We start from the raw sequence: 26,140 nt of genomic DNA, 5'->3' as shown, positions 1-26,140 counted from the left end.
ATGTAAACAACAATTATTTAATACAGATTTAATAATTAAAGCCTCTCATTTTCCACCTCATTTACCCTTTAATTTACGACTGATATGATGAAATGGTTTGACACACAGTGAAATGATTTAATACACAGCAGAAAGTGCATATTCAAATTCATCTCCACATTAAGATGAGTAATGCCTTGAGACATTATATCTGTGGCTAAATCAGACAAAAGGTCAGAGTCCTAGAAAACACAGCCAAGTGATCTCAAATAAAACATTCTACATGACTCGGTCTCTTTCTAGTCGTCCTGTGGATATCAAGTGCACATCAGGAGTAAAAGTTCTCGGCCAGCTTCCTCATTCTTTTATTGCAGTGTGCTGATGGGGCGGGCGGATGATGAGCTGCCACATTTGCTGCGGCTGCAAACATACAAAGTCCCACTTCACCTTCAGGTTGCTGCTCTGTGCTGGCCCCTTTAAGCTCATCTTTGTCAGGGTTTGGATGGAAGACTTTATAATAAATAATTTTAAGTATTAGACCGAGGACGTAAACTGCAATAACACAGGCAGCTGTGATTAAAGCGTACGTGGGCTCTATCACAAAATCAGGAGGATCTGTGCTCATCTTCCAGCACCACACAGCACAGAGGATGCAAATATCAGTCAGTATATACCCGTGATAGAGCGCAGTCCTGTACCGCGTCTTCCCCTCGGCCACATTAAACCAGTCGAAATACCAAATGATGCCAACAGTGGCTCGATAAAGCCATTCTCCACAAGGACTATCCATGAAGTCCGTCTTGGATCGCCAAGCGAAGAAGAATAAAACCAACCAAGAGCAGATGAAGTGGGCAAAGATGAAGCAGGGCAGCACGGAGGCGAAAAGAGCGAGAGCAGTGAGACGAGAAGAGATGAGAACCAGGTTCCAGATGAAGTAGATGACTGATGAGGATATCTTCTGGTTTTCTTTGGCAGGCAGGAAGGAGCGCAGCGAGCGATGGTAGGTCGTCACAGTGCAGGCGATAGCTGAGGCTGAGCCGACGGCTTTTAGAACTGAGGGAGAACGAGAGGCAGCGTCAGAACAAGCAAAGAGAAATGTTGTGAAGTGTGCCACTCCACATAAAGACAAGCAAACTGGTCCCAGAATCAGCAGACTTTTAATGTATCATAACTTTGGTATATTTAGAGAAATTCTAGGTTCAGGTTGTGCAAAAGTGCAAAAGTCTAGCATAGGCCTCAGTTTTCAACAGAGTCACATATGAAAATTTTAGGTCTGAAAAAACACATTTGAAAATGTTGGCTTCAAAATGCAGATAAAAATCAGACCTTTGATATGGTAGAACTGTTTGGATCAGGCCCCATCACTCACATAAAAATAACCTAAAAAGCACTTTGTTAAGTTTTCCCAACTGAATGATCAGGAAAAAGAACAAGGATCCCATGCATCCCAAGCATCACAGATATTAAACTGGTCCAGGTTTGTGATTGAAACACTGGTTTATGCCATTAGACTAGTGGTTATTTAAAAAAATCTGCTTTCAATTTGTAACATTTGAAGTGGGTGTAAAATTGATTTGAGCTCAAACATGTTTTTCAGCGCTGAATAATTCACGTGGATATCGCCTGTATTTAAGAGTTATCGAAGATCAACAACATCACATTTAAAACCACTCCCATGTACTTCACCAGCCTGTAACTCACAAAGCATTCGTAGTATGAAGGTAAAGTTTTGCATGATTTCAACAAATATGCCAGAGTTCTTATACAAGGAAATCAGCTGATTCTGTGAGGGTCATGTGGAAGACAATGACCTGTCTTGGGTTCCTCTTCAAGCATTGTTCCTTTTAATGGTTAGGGATTTTCCTGCACAAGACATTTTTAGATATGCATGTGATCGGTAGCTGGAGTTACAAAGGACACAAATTACATTACTTTTTTTAAAAAGTTTTTTTTTTTAAACTGTGGCACAGAAGAACATGTGTCTGTATTTGTTTGGATTAGGCTAATCGTTCTAGGCCAAATACATGTTTTTGGTCTCTCACTCTTATCAGTTTTTTGTGCATGTGGCAGAAATTAATCAGGAATAATACTTTAAACAAAAACATGTAAGTACAATAAACATGGCTTTGTTTTTAAATCTTTTAGCCGAGCGCCGGCAAATGTTTCAGCACGTGGTGACCCTGTTGTGTAACTTTATGTGGTCTGCCACTTCCTGTCCAGGTTACTGAGGTTCCTAAACACTGAGGTTGGAGTAATTTCACTTACAGATGATAAAGGAATATCTGGGAGGGGAGACATTTCACAAACTGAATGGTTACTGAACTATGGCTTCATATTACAGCACCACACTTGAATTGAGTGAGCTCTTTAGAACAAAGCATTCTTTTAAAAATGTTTTTGACAGCGTGGCTAGCTACCTTAATTATTTTGTACACGGTGGCACTGAGATCAAAGATCTGTGGCTGAATACTTTTGTATTGTGCATATTGTATTTGTACTGTGTACAAAAAGTGCATACTCTATGTCTAAGAAAGTACACTGCTAGCATAAAAATACTTCGATTTAGTTGAAGTGAATATGGGTGAGCTGATCTTTAATTATCTGAAGACTTTAAACTTACTTTAAAGTAGCAATGAGCCACCCCATTTAGTTTTTCATTAAGAATTTATTTTACAGTGTCACTATTTCTGCCCAAAACATACATGACTTTAACTCGAGTAATAAACTGTACCTGTAACAGGATCCAGATGGCCCTGCTGCAGAATGATGGTGAGCATGAGTGTGAGCTGCGGGGCGCTCTCTGAAAACGTCTCTACGATTCGCAACATGCTCAGATCTTGGCTCAGAAACACAGCTACACTCTCAGGGTCAGGGAGCTTTGTGCGGAAGCTTTCTACAGCCTTTTCCAGGACTCCTGCGTGCCTGAGAGCCAAAATATAATAAATGAGTCACAACCAGGTAAAGCAAATCCAAATGTCAAACACACCTAGTTGAATTTTCCTGAAAGCATTCTTCTTATGGAAGCAAGTGAGCAAATAAAATCAGTTTGCCCGACACACAGTGAAGGAAAGAAAACAAAATGTAGCTTATCTTGTGAAACAGAGAAAATTAAAGCATGACTCGGGAATTCGGGAAGTTATAAATGCTGATTTTCACATAATAGTTCAAAAATAAAATAAAATGAAACTGACAGAACCACAGCACTACAGATGATGAAACCTGTACTCTTGTGGTTTAATGCACAAACCTGATGGAGTTCTTGCACTACAGGCACTTTAAACACGCTTTATTAATTTAATACTACCTGAAGTAGATGCCCAGCTGGAAAACATGCAACAGTTTGAGCAGCCTCTTGGTAGGCCAGCCCTCGACCTTTGTCTTCATCCTGAACTTGTCATAGCTATACCAAAGCCAGCTGTAAGCCTGAGTGAGCAGTGACGAGACCAGGAGCAGAAACAGCAGAACAGCAAGGCACACGTAGGCCTTTTCCTTATAGAAGGACACAGCGGTCCATATATCCAGCCCTATGTCAACCAGGTACAGCGGCAGGCCCACACAAGTGAAGAGGAAGTCCCAGCAGGAGTATTTAAAGTTAGCCTGAGTGCCTGACATGTTCACCCGTCTCTCTGCGTGCCTCTAACACAGCTGCATGTGATGCATGAGCTGAAAGACAACTTATATAGACAGATAACGAAAGTAAACTCAAGATTTGAGAGTTTCAAAACCCCTCCTACCAACCAGCCCGTGTCCTGAAACTTATCTTAAAGGCACATTGTGTTAATTCACACACATACACACCTCCTGCTGGCGAATATCCCGTTAACAGTAAACATCGTATTTGGATGACTTTCAGAAAGACTGAAACTGAAATTCCTTTCTGGATATTTTAAGCATCATCCAGAACTCCTGCCCTTTAGTCTTCTCCTTACCTGGCACAGGTTGACAGCTGTGAGGTGGGAGCACTGCATTAATGCACCCGCTGGTTTACCTAAAGGGGAAGCCCAGATCTTTTTACTGTAAGCCAATGACTTACAGTAAAAAGATGTGCGGATGCTCGTAATCTGAGTTTGCAGAAAGACACAAAAACAAAAAGAAGTGACTTAACTTAGGTACTACTTTAATAATTGCACGGGACAGATGAGGTAAAGGTTTAAAAGGAAGTAATCCCCTTAACCTTTCATACCAGCTGACAGCATGCCAAAAAGTGGCTCCAAACACTATCAACTCTTTTACAGAACAGAGTTTCAACATATTGTAAATGATGTAAATGATGATGTGGAGGCAGGTTTACTGAAAAAGCTGGGAGATGGATGTGCTTTCAGCTCTGTATGTATACTAAAGTAAAAGTATCTTGGCACATGACATATTTGAACAAGCTAAACAGATAGTGGATGGATGAGCGACAATAACACTAGATTTGGCAGCTAGATGCAGAGAAATATCTAAAACATTCGTGTCTGTGACAAATCAGCAGGTTAGCTGAACTTGCTTTACAACACAAAAGAAAAAAGTAGAAACCAAGCTAGTGGATTTAAAACACTTGACCAGCTTTTGAAAAGAAACTATGAACGAACGAACTTACAGTGAAATTTACATTCAAAAAGGTTCCAGCAGCAACTCTAACAAGATAAAATAAAACACACACACGACAACAAAGGTAATTTAAAACCTCAGAAACAAGTTTTGCAGTGTTTCAAAAACAAATTCCAATTTAGAGGGAAAATCCAGATCTCCCACACTTTTAGTAAAAAAGAAAACCCACTAGAAACAATGTACAAATGTAAGATTGCTGTTTTTATTTTACTCTTTAACCAAGTCTCTTTATTAAACCATTTATAGCTTAGTTTTTATAATTACATATTGAATAAATACAATTCTATTCTAAATCTATTTCTAGAAATCCTAAAGTGAACTGAACTATAACACCTATATAGAAAAACTGTCTTTCTGCTCACACTTAACAGTAATATTTAGGCTACTAACAGGCTGGAGTAATAAAACACAATTAAAAAGCACACAAACAGATTTGGTTTAGCTTATGAAACTATTCCTGCTTCAAACAGAATGAAAAATTAAAGCTGTATGCAATTTTTTTTCTAACGTAATTTATACATTAGCCACAACACTAAAACCTTTAGCAGATTTTGTATTTGCTGAGAACACCCATAAACCTACCAACCACCAAACGCTCTCACAGCTCCTGTGTTGGTAACCCAGCAGGTCTGAGAGGCTTTGACAGCATGAGGCACATAATTAGGCAAGTGGTGTTAATGTTGTGGCTGACTAGTGTTTGTATAGTTACAGTACAGTATTTGTGGTTGTAAGAAGCCACTGTGGGAGCATCTTTGTGTAAACACTGGACTGAGCTGAGTGCTCATCAGGTATTTCATTTGACACTTCAGTTAAAAATGTATCCAGAAATCCCCTTTATTACAATATAAACACTGTCTGTATGTTTATGCTTGAATGTAAAAGTACACTTAGTGTAAATACAAGTTTATTATTGCAAGTTTCTTGTTTCATGTACGATTTTAGAATCTGTACTTTGAAGCCACAGAAGGGAATGGTTCACTTCAGACATGTTTGCACTAGTGGGAATATTCGCATTTGCAGAGGTGATATTGTCCTATGTGCACATTGGACTATGAAGCTACAAGTTGGAGACCAGCTAATGTCTGATCTTAATTTGTCAATCATTTATGTTCTTAAGTGCACTTTGGCTGGGAAAACTTCAGAGTTTTAGTGCACATTGGAAAACTATTTTAGTGCACTAAGCCTGCAGAAAAAAACTGCAGCACAAATCTGAGAAACAGAAACAGATGCTTCATTCAGTAAAAAGCCAAACATCACAGATGAGGGGGCTCGGCACCGTTTGTGCCGTGAGGGTTTCGGAGGACTCTTTGATCTGTGTAAAAATTAGTGGCGTGGCAGGCCATGCGTTTGTTGACAAGTGTAGAGGACGGGGTGCTGTCCTGGATGGAAAAGTCTCTAAAGGACACTTCTGCATCAGGCAGATCACTGGGCAGTCTGGGCTCCCTCCCCAGAGGTCTCCACAGTTTAGGGTGGAAACAGCAGTAGTACAGAGTTTTAAAAAGCAGCCCCAGGAGGTAAGTGAGAGGTAGAGAGATGAGAAGTGGGAGGACGAACGCATCAGTCTGGACCAGGTCTCTGTAGCACCACCAGGTCACCAGCAGGATCACCCCATCTATGGTCATGAAGGAATGGTAGATTAGACTCCTGCCACGGGTCTGACCCTCAGCCACGTTAAACCAGCTGAAGTACCAGATGAGCCCCACGGTGGACCGGTACAGCCACTCCCCACCCACGCTGTCCATGAAGTTTGTCCTCTGTTGCCACGCCCAAAGCACAAAGACGAACCACAGCATCAGAAAATGGGCGGCGATGTATCCAGGAAGGACAGAGGAGAACAGGGCGAGTGCCACCACCCGTGGAGCGATTAGCAGCAGATTCCACAGGAAATAGATTAAGGAGGACCCCCATCCCTGCTTGGCTTTCTCTATGAGGAAGGCACGCAGGCAGCGGTGGTAATCCACTACCATCCAGGCTATGGAGGTGGTTGAAGCAGCAATACTTACAACTGAAAAACAGAAGTCAAACCAAGAGGAAGTGAACAAGTGCACAACTGTGATGTTTGCTTGCTGTTCACAGAGAGAGAACTCACACTGAACTGTCCTGGCCTTGTTGGTGCGAAGTATGACGTGGATCATCAGGGTGAGCTGAGGTGCGCTCTCACAGAAGGTCTCGATAAGACGGAGCATGCTCAGGTCATGTGTCAGGTAAACGGCATACTCTGACCCTTCCTCTTTCCTCCACCAGACTCTAAAGCCCTGACGTATGGCGGAGATGTGTCTGAGTGCGGATGGGAGAGCAGCGTGAGAAAATGACACAGCAATGAACAAACCAAACTCATGGAAATAATCGGGTGTGATTCATTAGGAGAGGTCAAAAACAGTGTGACTGAGCTTTTCATACCTCATTAATTCATTTTTATGCAGTCAGTTGTGCTCAGACTTACTGGATTTACAACTTACCACACCTGACACTGACATTTGTACATGGCTTGAGGTGTTTTAAAGAAAAATATATGGTTTCATTTTTGATTAAAAAATAAAGAAAGTGAAAAAACTATGCTAAGGAAACTTTCACAACAAACAGGCAGAGGCCTTAGCTGTTGAAACACTTATTGAGAAACAGATTCAGTGATGAATTCGGAGTGATTACATGAAATGACCTTACTAACACTTAACAGATGTGTTTTACATTTACTTAGTTCCTAAAGCTAAAACCCGGGATGTTTTACTGTTTTAAATTATTAGCACCCTGAGTTTATTTATCATTGCCAAACTTTAAAATGTTCAAAACAGGTACTACTATACCATAACACCTTTATTCATAAAGTACTTTAAAATAAACCGGGGTTCACAAAGTGCTGTACATATAAAATAGCATAAACAGAAAATAAAATCAAACATTAAAAAAAAAATAGAGAATTAGAGAAAACAGAAAAATGGAGCCAACCTTTCAAAAGGTGCCAGAGGCTTCAGCAAATAAATATGTTTTAATACGAGTCTTAAACTCAAAAGGAGAAGACGCGCATCCGAACAATCAAGCAGCTGCATTACCCCGATGTTTATCAAATTACAATTTTATTTCAGTTTTAAATTTATGGACTGTGCACTGTTGCTGTTCAAACATGAAAAACCTAGTGTTAAAGCTAAAATAAAACTGCTTTAACCTTGCCACACTTCCATAAAATCCTGCCATTTAGTCTTCTCCTTACGGTGACAGCTGAGAGTTGGGAACTCTGCGTTAAAGCACCTGCGGGTTTACCTAAAGAGGAAGCCCAGTTGTAGAACATGCAGCAGGCAAGACAACTTCACTCTGTCCCCGAAGAGCACGCTTTTCGCCCCAGTGTGTTCGCTGAAGCCCGGCAGCTCTCGGTCGTACTTGAACCAGAACCAGCTGAACATCTGGACCACGACGGACGACAGGACCATGAGGCCAACCAGGACTCCGAACCAGAAGAAGTCTCCTCGGCAGTAAAACTCAGTGGCCACCCAAACATCGGAGCCCCAGTCTACGAGAAAAGTGCACACTCCGATCACGGAGAAGACGAAGTCGGTCCAGGAGTACTTTGAAAAAGTTCCGCGCTCCATGGCTGAGCCTCCCTCTCTCAGCAGCTAGCTGTCCACTCGAGCTACCTGTTTCTGAGAAGCTAACCTTCAGCTAACGTCGTGTACCGTTATTTTCCTCCCAAAGTGGCTCCACAGTCTTCTTCACCACGATGAAGAGAGGTTGCAGAGGGTTTGACATTTTGAGCTCCAGTAAATTAATGTTACGCCCCAAGACAAATAAATTACGTTTAAAAACTAAAAAATACTTCCAAAGAGAAGAACGGGTGTGTTTGTGTGATTGTTGGCCACGCCCACCGCGGCTCATGCAGGTTTTAAACGCATCACAACAGTCAGAGCACCGCTTTCCGACATTCGCCATTTTTATTTCAGGCATGAGGCTAGCAGTTTCAGAGAATTTCCAGCAACGGCCTCCTAATTGCAGTGCTCTTGGGCCACAAAAAATACTTGTTTCTTATACACTCTCACAAAGTTTCTGTAGTTGTTTAACTACGCTTTTAATGTCTATTTGTTGTTTGTAGTCCGGTGCCATCAAGGAGTGCGTCTTGTCGCAAATCCTTAACTGGCCGATCTCCCACTGTTGTACCTTTGCGTGAATTGCACCCGATAGTTTCAGTGTTTTAAACAAAGCTTGTCATAGCTGTGTATGCTTGTGGATTTATTTGCGTACTTAGAAATCCGATTACATACACAGTGATCTGAATAGTCACACACAGATTTTAATATGCACACAAAAACTGAGATAGACATTCGCACAAATAGTTCTGGTTCAATAATAACCCCACAATGTCTGTGATAACTAGGAATGGAAACTCCTATCCAACGGTGGCTCTGGTCTAACTGTAAAAAGTTATTTTCATTCATTCTTAAAATCGCCTAATCGCACGATATATTTTCTAAAAACTAAAGTTAAAAAAACTAATACAACCCCCCTTTTAGTCGTGGCCTATCATATCAAAGGAGGGCCTTATGTATGGCGGCAGTCTCACGCCTGCGCTGTAGCCGCTTGGTTGTTGTCGGGTTTGTCGTTTCGGCAGCACGCTCGGAAGAGGCAGCAGCATGTCGCGGGTGTATATCGGAAGGTTGAGCTACAGAGCCAGAGAGAAGGACGTAGAGAGGTTCTTTAAAGGCTACGGGAAGATACTCGAAGTCGACTTGAAAAACGGGTAACGATGCTGTGAATTAATCGTGTTTAACATGGAAATTGGTGCTTGAAGGGCCGCGTACGGCCTTGTTGAATCCAAAGCGGGTCAGACTTGCTAATGCTAATATAGCTACTCTACACCAAATTTCGCTTTTCCCGTTATTACGCGTGTTTTTTTTCCCTAAAGTACGCCTTCGTTTTACACGAGTGCTTGTTTTATCGATGTAAAGGATGTAAAGGTCAAGCAAAATTTTCCCATCTTTATTGTTGGTTATTGTTTGCGTTAGCGCCAAATCGCTAGCGAGCTAATGTTGGACGTGGCAAAGTCAAAGGCGGCTGTGTGCATTACAAGCAAACGGTCTGCTGCAGCTGTAACTTCACCCACCGTTATATTTTTAACGCAATATGAAACTGTAGGGGGAATAGTTTCAACCGTATGCATAGCCTTCCTTTACGTTAAATATCTCTTTGCAGTCGTACTGGCGCTAATCTGAACAAATTAACGTGTAGGGCCGCTAAAATCTAAGGCTCCAACCGGATGGTTTTATTGTCTCTATAATATGATTGAATAGTCTGTAAAGTTCGATTACTTGGTCTGTATGTGTCACAAAGCTGTGGAAAAATACCCACTGATGGCTGAGATATAAAATTTACAAAAATGCACAACAAAAATTTGTATTTGTTCACATTTGAGGAAGTAAAATGGTGTATTGAGAAATTTATGCGTTACAACAGCCAACAATATTAAATGAGAGGTATAATAAAAAATTGGTTCAAGGAAGTCGAATAGCTTAATAAAATGTAGTAATTCAATAATAATATATAAAAACATAAAAAAAACATATAAAAAGCTTGATAACATGAAAATGTTTAGAAAAAAAACAATAGGAAAAAGGTTAAAATTTATATTACTAAAATAAAATAAATCATCCAAGTTAAAAAAAAAAAACAACACACACACAACTTGTCAGTAAAAAAAAAACTAAACAGGAGCAAAACTTAAGTAAAATTTGCATAAAGTATTATATCATAAAACACAGATAACAGTAAAAGATGTAAAATGTTGGATTTAAAGTAGGGCTGCTCAATTAATCGAATTTTAATCACGATTACGATCTGGGCTTTCAACGATCATTAAAAATGACTGAGCCGATTATTAGCCCCTCCCTCATTTATCCGCGACACCTTAAAGGCCGGTCCGTGAAAATATTGTCGGGCATAAACCGGCCCGTGGCGCAAAAAAGGTTGGAGACCGCTGATTAAGAGGACCCGAGGGAAGCTCGGAAAGCTAAGCAGAAGTTATTTGGAGAGTGACTGCCGTTGGTTGAAAAGAGAGTTAAAAAAAAAACTTCAGTGGTGTTGCACACTATTTTATATTATTTTTTAAAGTCATTGTTAACCCTTTAAAGCCGGTCAGAGCAGCACGCTCCGTTTTGCGTAACTATTTTTAAATCCCTGTAGAACCTGAACCGTGTAAGCTAGCGCAATAATTTGTTTTGCATATGAAACCGGAGGAGTTGTACTTACATCTGATGCCATCAGCTTGTCCTCGGTCACGGTTTCGTTCCACATATAGCTTTGCAAAAATTGCATAAAAAGCGCTTGCAGGAACAAAAACATAATATTCCAGAAACACGCTTTGCCGTTCCTATCAGCTGTTCGTAACACTTCCCACAGTGAAATGATGCACCTGCTGTTTTCTTTGCAAATTTGCATCATAGGATTGTTTTTTGTTTTTCCTGCAGTATATAAAAATTGCTGTATCTCCAAAATAAAACTATGAAGACACTCAAAATAAATTTCCTGTGGTGGGAAACTATTTTTTGCAACTTTATTGTATTTAAAGTTTTGAGGGATAAGCCTCTTAAATTTCTCCAAGTAGAAATATATGTAAACAAAACAAAAGCGATTTTCAATTTTTTTTGTAGTTTATTGCACTTTTTTGCAATTTATGTAATTACTATGGACTTAATGCATACATATTATTAAAATATGGGCTATAACAGTTGTATTGATGTATAGCAACTTGAAATGCTCCCACAAATGGCACTACAGCATGTAAAAAAAAAAATAATATAAGCTCTGGTGGACTTGGTTCTATAGTAGGTCTTAAAGGGTTAAATAAATATCGTCAAATAATCGTGATCTCAATTTCAGTGAAAATAATCGTGATTATCATTTTTGCCATAATCGAGCAGCCCTAATTTAAAGGACAATAATAATTTATCCTGCTCAGTTACCTGCTGCCATCAGTAAACTTGTTACATTGCTGCAACTCTGCTGTAAAGTCCTTTCTTCTTTTTATTTAAACATGTTTCATTTCCATCTGCAGGTATGGGTTCGTTGAATTCGACGACCCCCGTGATGCTGATGATGCAGTATATGACCTAAACGGCAAAGAGCTGTGTGGAGAGAGGGTCATTGTGGAGCACACCAGGGGACCACGTCGTGATGGAGGCTATGGTGGTGGTGGTGGTGGTGGAGGAGGAGGTGGTGGAGGAGGTGGAGGAGGAGGAGGGCGGAGTAAGTGTCCAGCGGTGTATTTCCCGTATTTCACGTGAATAATAATTTATAAGAAATCTCATTTATTTCAGGGAATTCTTAAATTTCATGGGGGGCAGAACTGGTCCTTGGTGGCTAAAGTGCATTCAGTTTATATCATAATTTCATGGTGGAAACTGACAGAGGTGGTTTTTCTGTAGCTGGTTCTTAGAATTGGGTGGAGTGAGGTGAAGCTGGTTTGTTCTCTATTAATTCAATTTTCGTTTCTGGGTCACACCTTCACAGTAGTTTCATCACAGTTCACCTTTGTTGCAATCTCAATGAGCATTCCTGGTTTCTAGTGGTGTTTTTGAATTGGGGAAATCTTACTCATGTACTACTTAACAGTTGCTTCTGCGATGCAGTCCCTGACAGATGGCGGCATCTTTCTTTCTGTGATGGAAAGCTGGAAACAGGCAAGGTGGAACCTAAGAAAGAAAATGGCGCTGCTCTGCTGTCTAAAGTGAACATTTAACAGTTTAACCACAATTTGGCATGTTATCACGGACTGATTAAGCTTTTCAAATCAGGATTTGACCAATATCTGGTCCTTGTGTCTGGTAGGTGTATCCCCGATACCTCTAGATCGTTCTTTGAGAACCAAAGGGGAATTATTCCTGCTAAGCCACTGACCTCATTTTCTTTGTTTTGGTCGTTGAGACACTCCCACCCGTCCACATTTCACTATTGTTCTGGCTTGAGTGAGCCTTCTAGGTTTCTAGTGGTCTCTTAGCCTGCGAGTACATCTGAGTTTCTGGATAGAGCAGTAATTTGGTTTTGAATTGCTTTGCTATACATCACTTCACAGCTTCTACTCAGAAAAGAACAGCAGGCGTGGGAGGAGGTGTCGTAACGTGATTAAATCTGTGTGCACCAGAGCCACCAATGACTTCTTCAAATATCTTGGGTTTCCATGTGATGGATTTGAAACTAACAATACATGTGAATGTGTGATGATGCAGGAATTGGCTTACTAATTAAAACAGTATAAATGTATTGATTGAGCATTGTAGAGTAACTATTTGACTGTCAAATATCTTGTAATCTATTGATGTCTTATTCCGTTTTTATTTCATTTAAAGTGATTGTCAATTTAAAGGTAAAGATTTAACAAAGAACCTCAATGTTTTAATTGAAAGAGTCCTTTGCTGACTGCCTGCCCCTATTGCTGGCCATGGTGTCCCCCCTTTCCAAGAGTGTGGTTTGACCATTCTGGGCCCCTGGGCAGACCAAAAAAGGGAGCCATTGTGAATGAAGACCGCTTTTCCCATTAGGCCCAGGCCGGGTGGTGAGGATGCCATGGGGTTAGGAACAGATGTGGGTTCAGCTCTTATAGGTGCCTGAAAAAAAACAACATGTTTTGTATCAGTGAAATGTTTTTAGATAGGATAGATTAGACACTTGATTTAGTTCAACGTAAGTACTTCCTCCTTCAGTTATTAATTTGATTTTTATTGCTTTTTTCTTTTCTTTTTTCTTATTAAAATAGGCCTGTTGAGCATCAACCAAAATTTAATATCCATAGGGTTTTTTTTTCTTCTTGTTGGCTTAAAAATTTAAAGAAAGACTAATAGAAAGAAATAATTAGGGTCTTTTTAGGAATTAATAGCTTTTTCTCTTTTTTTCAGCCTTTTTGCTTTTTCCCTATTTTGTTTTCTTTCCCAAGAGATTATTGATATATTTTAATAGTGTGTAGCTGGAAGTTTAGTATGACTGCACCATCCCGGTTGCTTTCCAGTCCTCATTGTTCCTTCTGTTTCCTTGTTACCCTGAAAGGTGGATATGGACGCTGGGGAGGAAGAGACAGATATGGTCCACCTATACGGACAGATTATCGGCTTATTGTTGAGAATCTTTCCAGCCGCTGTAGCTGGCAAGACTTAAAGGTATGTTTTTGCTTAATTCACCCTCCTCTCTCATATTAAATACTTATTGTGAAGGAAGTAAGGCTTACAGTCCTGATTTTAAAAAAAAAAAAAAAAAAAAAAAAAAAATTGAAGTGAACCATTATTTCAGCGTTTTAACATTTCCCATAGTGAGATTTTCCCCGTCTTTTTCTTTTTTTAAAATTTTTTTTTTTCCTTATTTTACCCAACTTTAAGAACGTTGCATTAGATTTTGATTTTTGTTTTTATTGTGGCCACATGATTATATAAACATTCATAAAGCACAACACACCCATTCTGATCAGGTTGTCCATAAGGGAAGATGTAATATGAATCCATGATTCAGAAGCTCTCATGGATTTTATGTAAAATATTTACATGCAGTTTGGTCAGAGCCTCCAGTGGACACATTCTCATGATCTCATCTGTTTCCTCTCCTTGGTAGGACTACATGAGGCAGGCGGGTGAAGTGACTTACGCTGACACCCACAAGGGCCGGAAGAATGAGGGGGTGATCGAGTTCAGGCTCTACTCTGATATGAAGAGGGCCCTGGAGAAGCTCGACGGCACAGAGGTGAACGGCAGAAAGATCCGGCTCATTGAGGACCGTCCTGGTGCCAGGCGCCGCCGCTCGTATTCTCGTAGCCGCAGCCGTTCCAGGTAAAAAAGGCACTGTTGTTTGGTATTATATTAGGAATTGCATGCTGCTGCAGTCGGATCCAAGATCGATAAATGGTATAATATTTTGTCAGGTCTCGCTCCAGGAGCCGCAGGTCTCGTAAGAGCCGCAGCCGCAGTGAGAGCAGCAGTCGCAGCCGCTCCCGCTCCAGGTGAGAAAAACTTTATTTTGCTGTTTTGTCCAGAAACTGATAGATGTTCGATCGATTTGTCCTCTCACTAGCTGCCTTGAGACAGCTTGAGACTTTGTATCCAGTTCAGTTCATTTGTTTTTATAAGTATGTTACAGGAAACGTGTTACGCTCATTTATAGCTTTCATATTCGTAGACTCTACTAGAGTTACTTTGCATGATTCAAATCAAGGCTTATCTTTCTTTCTTATCCTCTTTGTTGTGACTTATTACTTCATCCTGTCTGTAAGAAGCCGTTATAGCTCCTGTGCTCACAGCCAGAGCCGTGAGACTGAGATTGCCATATTAGGATAGATCTCTCGTTCTCACTGTAGAGGAAAGCTAGCTGAAAATAAGGGGTTGCGTTTACTTCTATCCTGACTTCATTAATACAGACTTTGTTTAAATATGACCATCCGTTACTGAAATCGTGGGTGTATATATAAAAATAAGGAATGCATAATGGGTTTAATAATACATGTACAAAAATGTAAATAAATCTTCAGGTCAAACTTTCAGTCTTTGTCATAAGACGATGACATCGCGCATTGGTTTGTAAAGTCGTGCTTAGCTGCAAACGGAGCGTTTTCAGGACTGCAACTGCAATTAGGACTGCATGCTGCCTGGCTAATCCTTTGTCATTAACAATAACAAAGGATGAGCAGATCCTGAATAATCCTCCTTTGTGATTTCTGATTCTTAGTTACTAAATATGACTGAGCGCATAAATTGATCATAAGTGTTTACTGAGGTTAGCGCTGAGGGCTGTCTTACTGTAGACTTCTATAGGGCAAGAAGTCTTTTATTTATTTATTTTTGTATGGTGGCCTTTAAAAAGCATGAAGACTACGTACTTTCTCTTTACTGTCTTCAGACAGGATGTAGAAATTTCTGTTTAAATTATGTCTCTCAGATGCTTTTAAAGCTGCTCACAATCATTCCATTTTTGTGTTGCGGAACATCGAAACAGAGAAAACAGACCTTAGAAAAACCCCTAAAATTCTAGTAATTTTACCCAGCTGTTCAGTGCTTTATGTTAATGAGAATTTTGGTGGATGGGTTGGTGCAATAAGACTTGGTTTGTCTTTTGTCCACAGAGCTGCTTCTCGCTCCCGCAGCCGATCTCGTAGCAAGAAGAATAAGGGAAAGGGCAAGAAGGAGGAGGAGGAGCGCAGCAACGGCGCTCAGAAGAACAAGGATCGCAGCCGGAGCCGCAGCCCCAAGAGTAAAAAGAGCAAGAAAGAGGGGAAAAAGGGCAAGAAGGGGGAGTCCAGGTCCAGGTCTCGCTCTCGTTCTCGCTCCAGGTCTCGCTCTAGATCTCGTTCTGCATCTGGAGCTAAGGATCAGTCAAGGAAATCTGTCTCAAAGGGCCGGGAGGAGCCCAAGAGCGATGACGAGGGCGGCGAGCCTGAGCGAGGCTCACGCTCTCGTTCTCGTTCCCGTTCTCAGTCTCCTGAGGAGTCCAAATCCAGAGCCAGGTCTAAATCAAAGTCCAAATCCCGTTCCCCCTCACCTGCCAAAGCCCGCTCCCGTTCCCGCTCCGCCTCCAGATCGGAGTCCCGCTCTAAATCCCGCTCCCAGTCTCGTTCTCGTTCCCGTTCCCGCTCTTAGTTCAGATTTTGGACTGTTTGTCACAAGCCCTCCTCCCAGTGTCTCCCTCCTGCCCTCTATTTACATTCCCCGTGCCCGACAACACTATCCTCACCTCCTGTTTTTTGATAAGTAGCTGTAGAATACCAGGCGCTCATGCTCGATGTCTCTTATGCACATGCTACTCCATTTCATTTGCCCTTTACCAACATACGTTTTCATTAGTGGTGTTTGTAACAATAACAACAGGGTGCAATGTCAGTTTTATAAGTTCAAGCGAAGGTATGGTATTTGTCTTAGCCTTTTTTAATCAAATGTAGAAGCATACTGTTTTTGTCGATATGCTGGTTGGGAACACCTTCCCCACTTTTGTGAAATCCTTGTAATCTTTGTTTCACATTAAAAAAAAAAAAAAAAAGGCTTGTTCTGGACTTGTTAGTCATGTTTATGTTGGTAATAAATTCGGTGTGTGAGGGAAGCAGGTTGGCTCTTTTATTTATTTATTTATTTTTTTTGCATGATGGTGTAAATATCACTGGGGTGAGTTTGTGTTTCTTTGTTTGCTCAGAAAACAGTTGGAACAGTTTTTAGAAAATGTTTTTGGGGTTTTTTTTGTTTTGTTATCCTATGTTAACATAGGATTAATTAAAAAAAACAACAACAACAACTCATAAGGCAGTTTTATCTGTTTTTAAAAAGCCAAAGATGTGTTTTGTAAAGTAAAAGGCTGGTTTGACTGCTGGCAGGCTTCAGTTTCATAACGTAAATTCCTCTCAAACTCAGCTGATTACACGTTTTCGTCTAATAAACAATTAGTGGGTACATTTTTATTCACGCCAAGCTTAATATTACATTTAAATTTATAAAACTGATTCAAGCCACCTGTTTTCCACGTGACAGAAATTTAAGTAGGATAAATCAAAGAACCCTGTTACCGTGATTCCTTGGATGACATGATTCACGATACACTTAATATTTAATCATTTGTCTAAGACTTACTTTGAAGGTAGAACTGTAATTTGTCAGTAAGATCGCTGAAACAACAATTTAGTCCTTAGGCTCTGATTTTATCCATGATGTGAGAAGAAGAAAACATGCAGTACAAAGTCCCAATTTTTACTTTGTGTGTTTCACATCTTACAAAGCCATCCACTCCGTCTACCCTTTGGCTGACTTCCCTGAGTTAAACTATAGCTGCTGGCAGAATTGGTCAAGTCAGTTTTCCTTAGGTTTCCAATGTGTATCTGCATGTGAGCCATAACAGGAGCTGGCTAAATAAATACTCTTCGCACACAGGAAAGAGAGTGTTTGAGAATACACTAAGAATTATCAGAGTTCATAGAAGGAAAAACTGAGGTGACTCGGATCATAAGAATATTTTCCATTTTATGGCATAAAGTTTGGATATGTTCAGTGACAGATTCTCAACGTTGGGGTGTGAGGACTAGAAGGGTTTGGTTTACAAGACCTGTGCTGCCAAATGGTATGGGGACTGTAATTAATTTTAGATCAGTTTAATAGTTATTTGCACTACTGAGCACTCAAAACAAAAGTTATAGATTCCCATGATCAAGTTGCTTGTGCATGTGTGGCAGAAGGCTGTGTGCGTGAACCAGAGCAAGGTCAAGAAACAAAAGCCCTCACAGATGTTGCCTCAGATGCAGAAAACTAGATAACAGGTTAGAGGGAGGGAGGCAGGTGTATCGGTCCATCCCAATGTGAAGCTCCAGCTGAGGGAGGAGAGGAAGAGCAGAACTTTGCTACGTAAACAACGGCCGCTTCTCAATAGTTTTGACCAATCAGATAAACGCACATTCTCTATAAATCTCTCTCCCAGGAGTTGGCTACAGCAGACTGCTGCTGACTGGTTTTATAACCAGAGGGAGATCCATGTATTATTCTTTGGACCAGAGCTGACCACACAACAGCAGCAATAAACCTTTCTTATCAAGTTCTGGTGTGGAGAAAATATTTTTCTATAAAGATTAAACTTTATTAAATAATTTAAGTTTCACCACAATTCAGTCCATATTAGTCATTTACATTTTTTAATACTTTAGTTTGACCTAAATCACAGAAAGCTTTATTAAAGGCAGGACTTGCACTGGATTATTGATCCAGCATGAACCAGACGATAAGCATTACAAATATTTGTGTTTAACTTTATAGGCTCTTTATTCCATTTTTAAATGTTATTACAACCATGGCAATTTATATTTTTGTCATGAAATGCATTAAACAAGTGTCTAAGATGTGCTTTTTGTAATCCCATCTAAAGCAAATTGTGGTTTTAACACAGAAGACTCACATCAACATCTGCTGTCATGTGATTAAGGCGCCCAGTGTGAATGCATTCATTATTTCCTTGGTCTTATGTTTTCCTTTGAGGGGGAATTTTTAATTTTTTATGATGTTCTATGAAAGGTTTGCAGCACAAACAGGCAGACTTGGCCGAGGATACTAAATGTCCCATTAAACCCCAAATTAGTTGATTCTGCTTTGGACAAATTACAAAAACCCCAAAGCATGTTCAACAGTTTACTGTTCATTTGAGGCCGCAGAAAACAAACAAACAAACAAAGAGTCCCTTTCTTTGCTCTGAGAGCTGTGAATGCTACAATCTATGCAACCTGTGGTGAAAGCTACGTCTTTATGTAAATACAGTCCTATGATGTGCATTTTGTATAAAATACTTTTAATTACATATGAACAGTCATTGAATTACAAACTACATGGGCAGAACTTCCTCTTTTCTGTCACCCATTACTTCAGTCCTCATCCTTTCACACAGCAGAGCACAGCTCCTCTATCTCCCTGCATCAGGCTGACAGCATGCAGGCTGGTAAACAAAGCAGGCAGATACAAGTCGTGCTAGCCAACTTCAGTCATCGTCCTCTTCCTCGGAGGAAGAGCGCATCACGCCTCTGCTGTCGTCTCTGTAACACCGGGCCAGCAGGCGCAGCTGCTCCAGGGCCTCCTGGTAGTCTGACACTTCAGGCCCTTGAGAAAGGAAGCTGGGGGCAACACGGCGGATGTCGAAAGCACTCACACCGCGATGCAGCTCGGAGAGCCAGGGGTCGAGCGCAGGACCCGACTGGAGGGAAGTCATGACGGGTACGGAGGAGACGACACGGGGCGTACCTGCAGAGAAAGATCATTCATGAAAACCTATAATAGAACGGCTCTGCGTTACACACAGACAAAAACAGAAAAACACTCACTGCCAGGCGGGGGCGGCTGGCCCTCCAGGAAGCCCTGAGCACCGAGGGATTGACTGAATATCTGCGGGAAAGGTGGTGCCAGCTCACTGGGAGTAGAAACCAGCTGCAGAGCCCTGAGACAGGGATGACAAGATGATGGAGAGAGCAAGGGTGAGAGATGAGAATTTGTTAGGAAAAAAAAAGAAATAGCAAGTGTCACGTGTCAGTGCAGAGACTCACAGAGGAGCTGAAGGATAGAAGGATCTGATGTAGGAAGCCAGGACGTCCTCTCCGCTGTGGAGACTGTGCAGAGGAGTGGGCGGTTTAGTTCCTGCAGCCAGCGAGCTGGTGAAAAGAGAATAAAGGGGGGGGGAGCAAGTTGTTTATTCAAAAATGTTGACAAAACTGTCATTCACAACCTTAGCTGAAGTTTAACCTAAAGTCATTAGCATAAAGACACCAGAGCAACCTCCCCGAAGAGAGTCCAGTAACCATCACAGTGGCAGACATCCAAGAACGGGTTTCCAGTATGAAGAGCTGGACAACACCTGTTATCAGGTACCCTGCTGAGGCGCCTGTATGCAGTAAGGGTCCTAGGCTAGACCCCTAATGCTAAATAAGCCTCCAGTATGAAGAGTTGGACATGAGGGAGAGAGATAAATATGAATGCTACGGTAAGGGGGACCCAGGACAACGTTCAGGGGGGAGATATCCACCAGAGTGGAGAAAGGCACTAATCAATGCAGCACAGGAACAAGCTCTGAGGCTGGGGTCTATCACACACCAGCTATCATAGATGAAGAAGGTCAGTGGTAATTTCGTAGGGGCAGAAGCAAACTTAAACTAAAGAGTCAGAGTAGAATATAACTGACTCAATAACTTCATTCTGACCTGATGAGTTTCTGGCCTTCGAAGCCTTTGAGCGTCGCCCACTGGCCGTAGCATCGGCCGTCTCCTGCTTCAGCGCACCCAGACAGAGGCCTCCACGGCAGTACGTCGGTGTATGTGCTCAGGGCGTCAGGGAGAGAGGAGCCGTGCATCATGGGAAAGGGGACGGCACCATAAGCAGCCACGACCTGTGATTTAAACATTGGTTACCATAATCTCAGGCATCTCCACAGATAAATAACCTAGCTGCAACATCCAGCTAGCTTGTGAGACTTCATGTCCTTTATATACCTATAGAGCTTCGAGCTGGTTCCTTTCATGACTTGATTAAAAAAATAAAATAATATTTGCTGAAGGGGGAGGAAAAAACCCCCCAAATAAACGAACAATTGTTAAATACCTTCCTCCCTGATACAGCCAAGTCATCTGCCAACTGCCACATGGGGACGCTGTTATTTCTCAGCCTGTAAGGTGCAGTAAGGGTGTCCAATGCCAAAGCCAGGACAGAACTGGAGTGGTACCACAGTGAGGGCTGGCACAGAAGACAGACAGATACATGTTTATATATAATCCTGCATACCTGCACATATAAACTGTGTTTCTATGAGTTGAATTATCTCTTTAATCAGAGCTGTGCCAAAGTTTAAAGTTTGAGTGCTTACATTTGGATAGAACATAAAATAAGTCGGTACAAGGTCTTAAAATAATTGCTTGTTGACCAAAGGACACAATAATAGTACTGCAGCCAGTCTCACATCATAACTGAGGTGGGTGAACGTCGTGGGAGAGGACGGTCGTCTTCCCAGACCACCTCGCAAGGTCAACGGGCAGAACAAAGAACTGTGACTGGCCATGTGTACCATCCCTAAAGTGCAGTTCAGCAGGCGGTAGAGATCCTTCACTGGCGTCTGTTCAAACAGAGACAACAAATATAAATAAAGAAGCCGCGTTACAAAACATTTGCTTTTAAAGAAAGAGACACTCACTGAATCTGGGTGACTGACGGGTAACAACCCCCAGGTTAGGATGCCCCTTCCTCCGTAAGAGTCGTGAAGCAGCTCAGTGACCTTCGACCCCAGACCTGCAAAGCCATCAGCCAAGTCGCACAGCACCTGGAAGCCCTGAAAGGAAAAAAAGGATTGAGGAAGCACAAAGAGATATGCAAGAAGATGGCAGATACGAAATGGTGTACAAGTAAACTTTGATTAGCATCTTTTTAAAGGTCTTACAGTACAAAAAAATATTTCTAATTATAGGGGAGAGTGAAATGGAAGAGTTACCTGAAGGTAATCGCACTCCTCCACAAAGAAGTGCAGCCTGTCCTCCAGCTCCTCGAGCACCGACCCCTGGAGGAGAGACTCGCCCTGGCCGAAAGCCTCCAGACGGTGAGCCTCTCTGAACGCCCATAAAAGCAAATATAAAGCACTCAGTTTAAATACCTCATAACTGTAAGTCAGCAAGTCTCAAGAAGCCTTTTTAAGTGTGGTGGAGAAGCAGTTGTGGGTATGTTTTAGATCTTTATTTCATTCTGTCAACCAATTTAAGAATAGAATTAATTTAGAAAACTAACTGAATGTTCTTTAATTTTATTCTAAAGTATTCATGTTTCATCTAATTACTTTAATAAAACAAAAAAAATGACAGATTGGATATGTGAAGTTGTATAATAAACTTGTTTATACATTTTCTGCCTTTTCTTCCATACTGACCCACAGAGAACAGTCAGTTTTAATCCTGATTGTGAGGGAAGGCTGACATCTAGTGGTGAAACGCAGGTGAGGGCCTTCCACTCTTATTTTGTGGTCTAATATATAAAAAGTTTTCTCTGTCATAATAATCTAGATCTGGAGAAACTTCTTTGATGACAACATACAACAGTTTGCATAATGAGGTTTGGAAAATATTGGGAACATTTCCCAAACATTTTAAGCTGTTTCGATGAGATGTGACAGGAAATTCTGCACCTGCAGTTTTTATGTTGAAGTTATGGCTCTGACTCCTTTAGAGGTTCAAAGTAAGAAGCATCAACAAACTACAGGTAATGTTGCACCCGCCTTACCCATCGTGGTTGTACTGGTGGATGACCGAGATGGTCCGAGGGTGCAGGTGGATCCTGAGGAAGTCAGACCACACCTTCACGCTGCACTCCAGCCTGTAGCTCTTCTGTACTCTAGCCAGGTGGCTGTTCACTGTATCCACACTCAGTGACCTTGCTGCTGGGAGAGATTGGTTTTTTTTTAAGCTCATGTGATGATTTTGGTACAGAAACTTGTTATTTCATGCACGTTTGGTTGAGAGGTTTTCATACCTGAGCACTGAGGCTGGGAGCTGGAGGGAAAATCAGCCTCTGCGAGTATCTCCCCTTTCTACACACAAAGAACAGAATGACGGGCTCAACTCTTTGGAGACGTCTCTATTGAGCTATTTTTTTTCTGGAAATTTGCTCTCGCACAGCCAGTTTCATCACTTATTGCATTCTGTGGATTAATTTGGGAAGCTATGACACACAGCAGTGCGTCCTTATTTATTACTTACTTATAGGGATTTTTACAAAGAGAGAAAGCAACGGTGATCTGTAACCTGGTCGCAGTCAGTGATGACACGCATGTATGCGAGTCCCTTCAAGCAGTCCAGGGCATGACACGCTTCGACCCGACTATAACTGTAATGTGTGTGTTTGTTGTGAAAATCTCTTTGTGTTAGTTTTCATTTCTACTTGAAATACTCACATCCAACTTATCAAGGTCTTCAAGGAAGGAGTTCTTTGCAGGAGGACTTTCTTCGTGCATAGTGATACTTCCATCCCTGCCAAATTTAAAAAAAAAAAAGTTTTCAGTATATACACTAAATATGAACAGTCTTAGGACCAGTGCATGTACTAAATGGATTAGTTAAGAATAATGGCGACTGTCAGTGCAACCCCTTAGCCTCCTAGCAGATTCACCTATGTATCAATTACAAAGTCCTACATTGGCTCATTTTCATGTCATCGTATTCACAAAGTGTCCATACCACCTGCCCAGTGGGGTGACTACAAATACTCATTCCTTTTATCACCACAGGGTAAAAAAGGGATATGCTATAGGATTTGATTTGTCCTATAGATAAATAGATTTAAATGTAGATAAATATCCATATGTAAACAAATAAACAGACCAAAAAACAAAAAAAACAAAACATGTGACAGTGTTGAAACCAGAAAACAACACAAATAAAATTTGTTATACCAGGCAGAAAACAAATAGAAAGGGTCTTGTTTACCATGTGACAGCAGACGTGTCCTTGCCTGCATCGTACAAACTTCCCTCCTGTCGCAGAGTACGAAGACTTCCTGTTACAGAATGAGAGAAAGACGGTCAGAATTCACCAAAAAAAACAAAAAAACAACAACTTTGTAACAAGTGCTCTAAATTAATGCTAACATATTATATTTCAGTCAGTAAACTGGACAAAGTAAAGACACAAAGTTTCCAGTATTTCTAAAAGCAAGTTACCTTTGAGATCCATGGCAATGAGTCGTGGTGTGTAGGTGACGTGGCCGCCCAGAGTCTGTCCTTCACGAAACACGACATCGCTCTGGATCTCACCTGGCGGTGACTCCGGATCGTACGATAAAGATGCATCCTGCAAACAAAGAGAGGAGCACCTCTGTTTATCTGCTAGCACGGTCAAAGCAATTGAACAATGCTTACAGAAATTCACAAAGCAAACGTATCATTGTTAACAATCAACAGTCCCGTTCATGAATGTATATACAACAGGTTGACAGTAAGGTGCAACCCACTGATTACATGGTCGAACAAGAACACCAGTTTAGACTTCAACAGAAAACATTTAAAAGAGCACAAATCTGGGGGGAAAAAATGAAGAAATCTTTGCACAGATGAAACCTAGATCAACTTGAACCAGAACACTGGAAGAGAAAAGTAAGGAGAAGGAGAGACACTGATTGTCATCCCAAGCATACCACAGTATCTGTCAAACATGGGAGAGGCAGTGTTGTTGCATGGGCACATATGGCTGACAGTGGAACCAGGTTATGAGTGTTCGCTAATGATGTGACTTGACAAAAGTAACAGGATGGATGCTGATGTGTACAGGCCTGTACTTTCTGCTCAGTTGAGCCAAAAGCTGGAAAATTTATTAGACAGCACTTCACAGTGTAAAAGAATAATGACCCCAAATCATCCTGCAAAAGCAACCTTAAATATTCCTCCATGACCAAATCAGTCACATGATTTCAACCCAATTCAGCATTTTTATTTTTTTTAGCTACTGAAGACAAAACAAAAAGCAGAGAGACCGACAAACAAGCAGCAACTGAGGGTGGCTAAAGGAATAGCTTGATATAGAGCACCTAAAAGGAGATGGGGAGAACAACACATTTGATGAGGTCCAATTTTGGATCTTTATCCATTTATTAAAAATAAACCTTATGTTTTGAAATACGAAAACTTTTTAATTGAGCTAGAGCCTTTGAAAATGGGGGGACTATATATAATAATATTTGCTTTAAATCTTGGACCAACAAATTATGGACCTAAATGCTCAGGTAACAGTTCTGAGTGTTTTTTATGAAAAGCTCGTAACAGTTTGCTAACCTGCTAATTCAGCAGCTTTAGCCACACAACTGTTGGCGGTTATGCCTCTGTTTATGGTCAATGCCATGCTGGTCAGTTTGACCATACTTCGTGTCCCAGTCTGTCAAACTGAGACTAACCAGAGCTAACGGTTCACAGCAAGCTCACAAGTTTGACAACACATGCACAGCTAACGTTAGCCAGCTAGCCTAACGTTAGCCTTGCACGCGCACTCCTCACCTGTAAATTCCACCAGTGAGTTCCCGCAAAGTTGGAGTAATGTCCGAGCTGGAGGGTGATCACCTCTCTGCAGAGGCTGCTCATCGTGACGAAAATCAACACGCAAGACAGAAGATAAAGCCCACAACTACGAGCATGATGGGCATGTTTAGAATTGACGGCACTGAGAGGAGACGAGCTAGCAGCGGCGACGGCTGCAAGCCATTGGCTGACAGGAGAGTAAGACGAAATGTGATTGGATGGATCAGCGACGTCAGTATGATAGTTTGGTTTCACTGTGCCTTATATTCACGTGGGGTCCAACCATCCAGTACTACAGTACTGCGTGTTTGATTGTTTATTAGACTGTTTCAAACACTCAAAGAGTATGTGACAAATATTTATATTAAAACTCATCTGAGGCTTTTTAAAATAATGCAATAGTGAACACAATAATATGAGTTATGAGTAATAAATATGTTTATATACATTTTTAGGTAATGTGATGTTTGCTTTGAGAATGATTTGATGGACAAGTATAAAAGTAGAGGATGTAGAGAAATTATATGATAGGTGCACCAGCCTCAGAAATTCCTCTGCCACTTCTGACTTCAGTCAAACAACTAACTTTCTGGTTAAAGTTTAATTGTTTTGTTTTGTTTTTTGTTTTTAAATGTATGACATAAGTTTGTAGAAGGTTTACCCGAAGTACTTTGTGTTTGTGTACAGCTGATGCAGAACCTTTCAGATAATTATTCAAATATCCACGCTCCCTGAACTTAAAGTGACGATCAGTTATTTATATTTCCTAATCAGGTTTTTATTTTTACGTTTTATTTTTTTAATTTATTTATTTTAAAGAAGTTTAGTTTCAATGAGTTTCCTGAATGGATTTGCTTGATTTAGTTTCTTTTTTATAAAAACATGGCCAGGTACAAAAACTTAGATGAGAACACACATTTAAAACAAACCCTTTTTGAAGACAGCTGAATCACTGTCCAGTAGACATCAGAATTCTAAGCAAGCAAATACACTAAAGGCAAAACTAATAATTAAAACTAATTATTTGTATATGTTTTGTCTTTTGGTTTATTTTATGAGCACACAAAAC

The 26,140-nt window shown here is 40.9% G+C and overlaps 4 protein-coding genes across 6 annotated transcripts; 1 reads left to right on the top strand and 3 right to left on the bottom strand.

Moving 5' to 3' along the window:
• Positions 1-55: 55 nt before the first annotated feature.
• LOC146643363 (XK-related protein 8-like) lies at positions 56-3,704 on the bottom strand. Its single transcript, XM_085396026.1, has 3 exons — positions 3,284-3,704; positions 2,711-2,901; positions 56-1,032 (listed from the first exon to the last, which is right to left on the bottom strand). Exons 1-3 carry the CDS (start codon positions 3,589-3,591, stop codon positions 308-310), a joined length of 1,224 nt encoding a protein of 407 aa, XP_085252152.1. The 5' UTR covers positions 3,592-3,704; the 3' UTR covers positions 56-307.
• A 375-nt stretch (positions 3,705-4,079) lies between these two features.
• On the bottom strand, positions 4,080-8,448 carry LOC146643362 (XK-related protein 8-like). Its single transcript, XM_085397128.1, has 3 exons — positions 7,831-8,448; positions 6,662-6,849; positions 4,080-6,577 (listed from the first exon to the last, which is right to left on the bottom strand). The coding sequence occupies exons 1-3, from the start codon at positions 8,154-8,156 to the stop codon at positions 5,826-5,828; spliced, it is 1,266 nt and encodes a 421-aa protein (XP_085253254.1). The 5' UTR covers positions 8,157-8,448; the 3' UTR covers positions 4,080-5,825.
• A 686-nt stretch (positions 8,449-9,134) lies between these two features.
• srsf4 (serine and arginine rich splicing factor 4) lies at positions 9,135-16,620 on the top strand. 2 transcript variants are annotated; one of them, XM_085397129.1, is made up of 6 exons: positions 9,135-9,298; positions 11,609-11,799; positions 13,594-13,703; positions 14,149-14,363; positions 14,456-14,533; positions 15,650-16,620. In XM_085397129.1, exons 1-6 carry the CDS (start codon positions 9,192-9,194, stop codon positions 16,161-16,163), a joined length of 1,215 nt encoding a protein of 404 aa, XP_085253255.1. In that variant the 5' UTR covers positions 9,135-9,191; the 3' UTR covers positions 16,164-16,620. The 2 variants fall into 2 exon arrangements, with proteins under 2 accessions (XP_085253255.1, XP_085253256.1); XM_085397130.1 differs by lacking the exons at positions 9,135-9,298; positions 11,609-11,799 and adding an exon at positions 11,810-13,153.
• Positions 16,431-25,241, bottom strand: msto1 (misato mitochondrial distribution and morphology regulator 1). 2 transcript variants are annotated; one of them, XM_085397126.1, is made up of 14 exons: positions 25,051-25,241; positions 23,725-23,854; positions 23,492-23,561; positions 22,960-23,035; positions 22,539-22,596; positions 22,290-22,446; positions 21,511-21,625; positions 21,217-21,351; positions 20,986-21,138; positions 20,631-20,762; positions 20,234-20,418; positions 19,583-19,687; positions 19,364-19,476; positions 16,431-19,283 (listed from the first exon to the last, which is right to left on the bottom strand). In XM_085397126.1, exons 1-14 carry the CDS (start codon positions 25,132-25,134, stop codon positions 19,024-19,026), a joined length of 1,773 nt encoding a protein of 590 aa, XP_085253252.1. In that variant the 5' UTR covers positions 25,135-25,241; the 3' UTR covers positions 16,431-19,023. The 2 variants fall into 2 exon arrangements, with proteins under 2 accessions (XP_085253252.1, XP_085253253.1); XM_085397127.1 differs by having other exon boundaries at positions 22,290-22,443.
• Between the last annotated feature and the right edge of the window lie 899 nt (positions 25,242-26,140).

This window comes from Rhamphochromis longiceps, linkage group LG22 (assembly GCF_057381845.1).
Source record: "Rhamphochromis longiceps isolate RC_006_pf linkage group LG22, R_longiceps_female_GT1.1, whole genome shotgun sequence".
Lineage (NCBI taxonomy): Eukaryota > Metazoa > Chordata > Actinopteri > Cichliformes > Cichlidae > Rhamphochromis > Rhamphochromis longiceps.
Note: the sequence above shows the minus strand (reverse complement) of the source record. Positions and strands in the feature narration are given on the sequence as shown.

What these genes read in the sequence shown, in the direction of transcription:
- LOC146643363 (XM_085396026.1), bottom strand. Translation starts at nt 3,591, where the DNA reads ATGTCAGGCACTCAGGCTAACTTTAAATACTCCTGCTGGGACTTCCTC. An exon ending in CAGCTGGGCATCTACTTCAG is followed by an intron (nt 2,902 to 3,283) that starts GTAGTATTAAAT and finishes TTTGGCTCTCAG; the next exon opens with GCACGCAGGAGTCCTGGAAA. An exon ending in CCATCTGGATCCTGTTACAG is followed by an intron (nt 1,033 to 2,710) that starts GTACAGTTTATT and finishes GTTCTCCCTCAG; the next exon opens with TTCTAAAAGCCGTCGGCTCA.
- LOC146643362 (XM_085397128.1), bottom strand. Translation starts at nt 8,156, where the DNA reads ATGGAGCGCGGAACTTTTTCAAAGTACTCCTGGACCGACTTCGTCTTC. An exon ending in CAACTGGGCTTCCTCTTTAG is followed by an intron (nt 6,850 to 7,830) that starts GTAAACCCGCAG and finishes ATCCGCACTCAG; the next exon opens with ACACATCTCCGCCATACGTC. An exon ending in CAAGGCCAGGACAGTTCAGT is followed by an intron (nt 6,578 to 6,661) that starts GTGAGTTCTCTC and finishes TCTGTTTTTCAG; the next exon opens with TTGTAAGTATTGCTGCTTCA.
- srsf4 (XM_085397129.1), top strand. Translation starts at nt 9,192, where the DNA reads ATGTCGCGGGTGTATATCGGAAGGTTGAGCTACAGAGCCAGAGAGAAG. An exon ending in TGGAGGAGGAGGAGGGCGGA is followed by an intron (nt 11,800 to 13,593) that starts GTAAGTGTCCAG and finishes TTACCCTGAAAG; the next exon opens with GTGGATATGGACGCTGGGGA. An exon ending in GTAGCTGGCAAGACTTAAAG is followed by an intron (nt 13,704 to 14,148) that starts GTATGTTTTTGC and finishes TCTCCTTGGTAG; the next exon opens with GACTACATGAGGCAGGCGGG.
- msto1 (XM_085397126.1), bottom strand. Translation starts at nt 25,134, where the DNA reads ATGAGCAGCCTCTGCAGAGAGGTGATCACCCTCCAGCTCGGACATTAC. An exon ending in CACCAGTACAACCACGATGG is followed by an intron (nt 21,626 to 22,289) that starts GTAAGGCGGGTG and finishes ATGGGCGTTCAG; the next exon opens with AGAGGCTCACCGTCTGGAGG. An exon ending in CCAGCCGCCCCCGCCTGGCA is followed by an intron (nt 19,284 to 19,363) that starts GTGAGTGTTTTT and finishes CTTTCTCTGCAG; the next exon opens with GTACGCCCCGTGTCGTCTCC.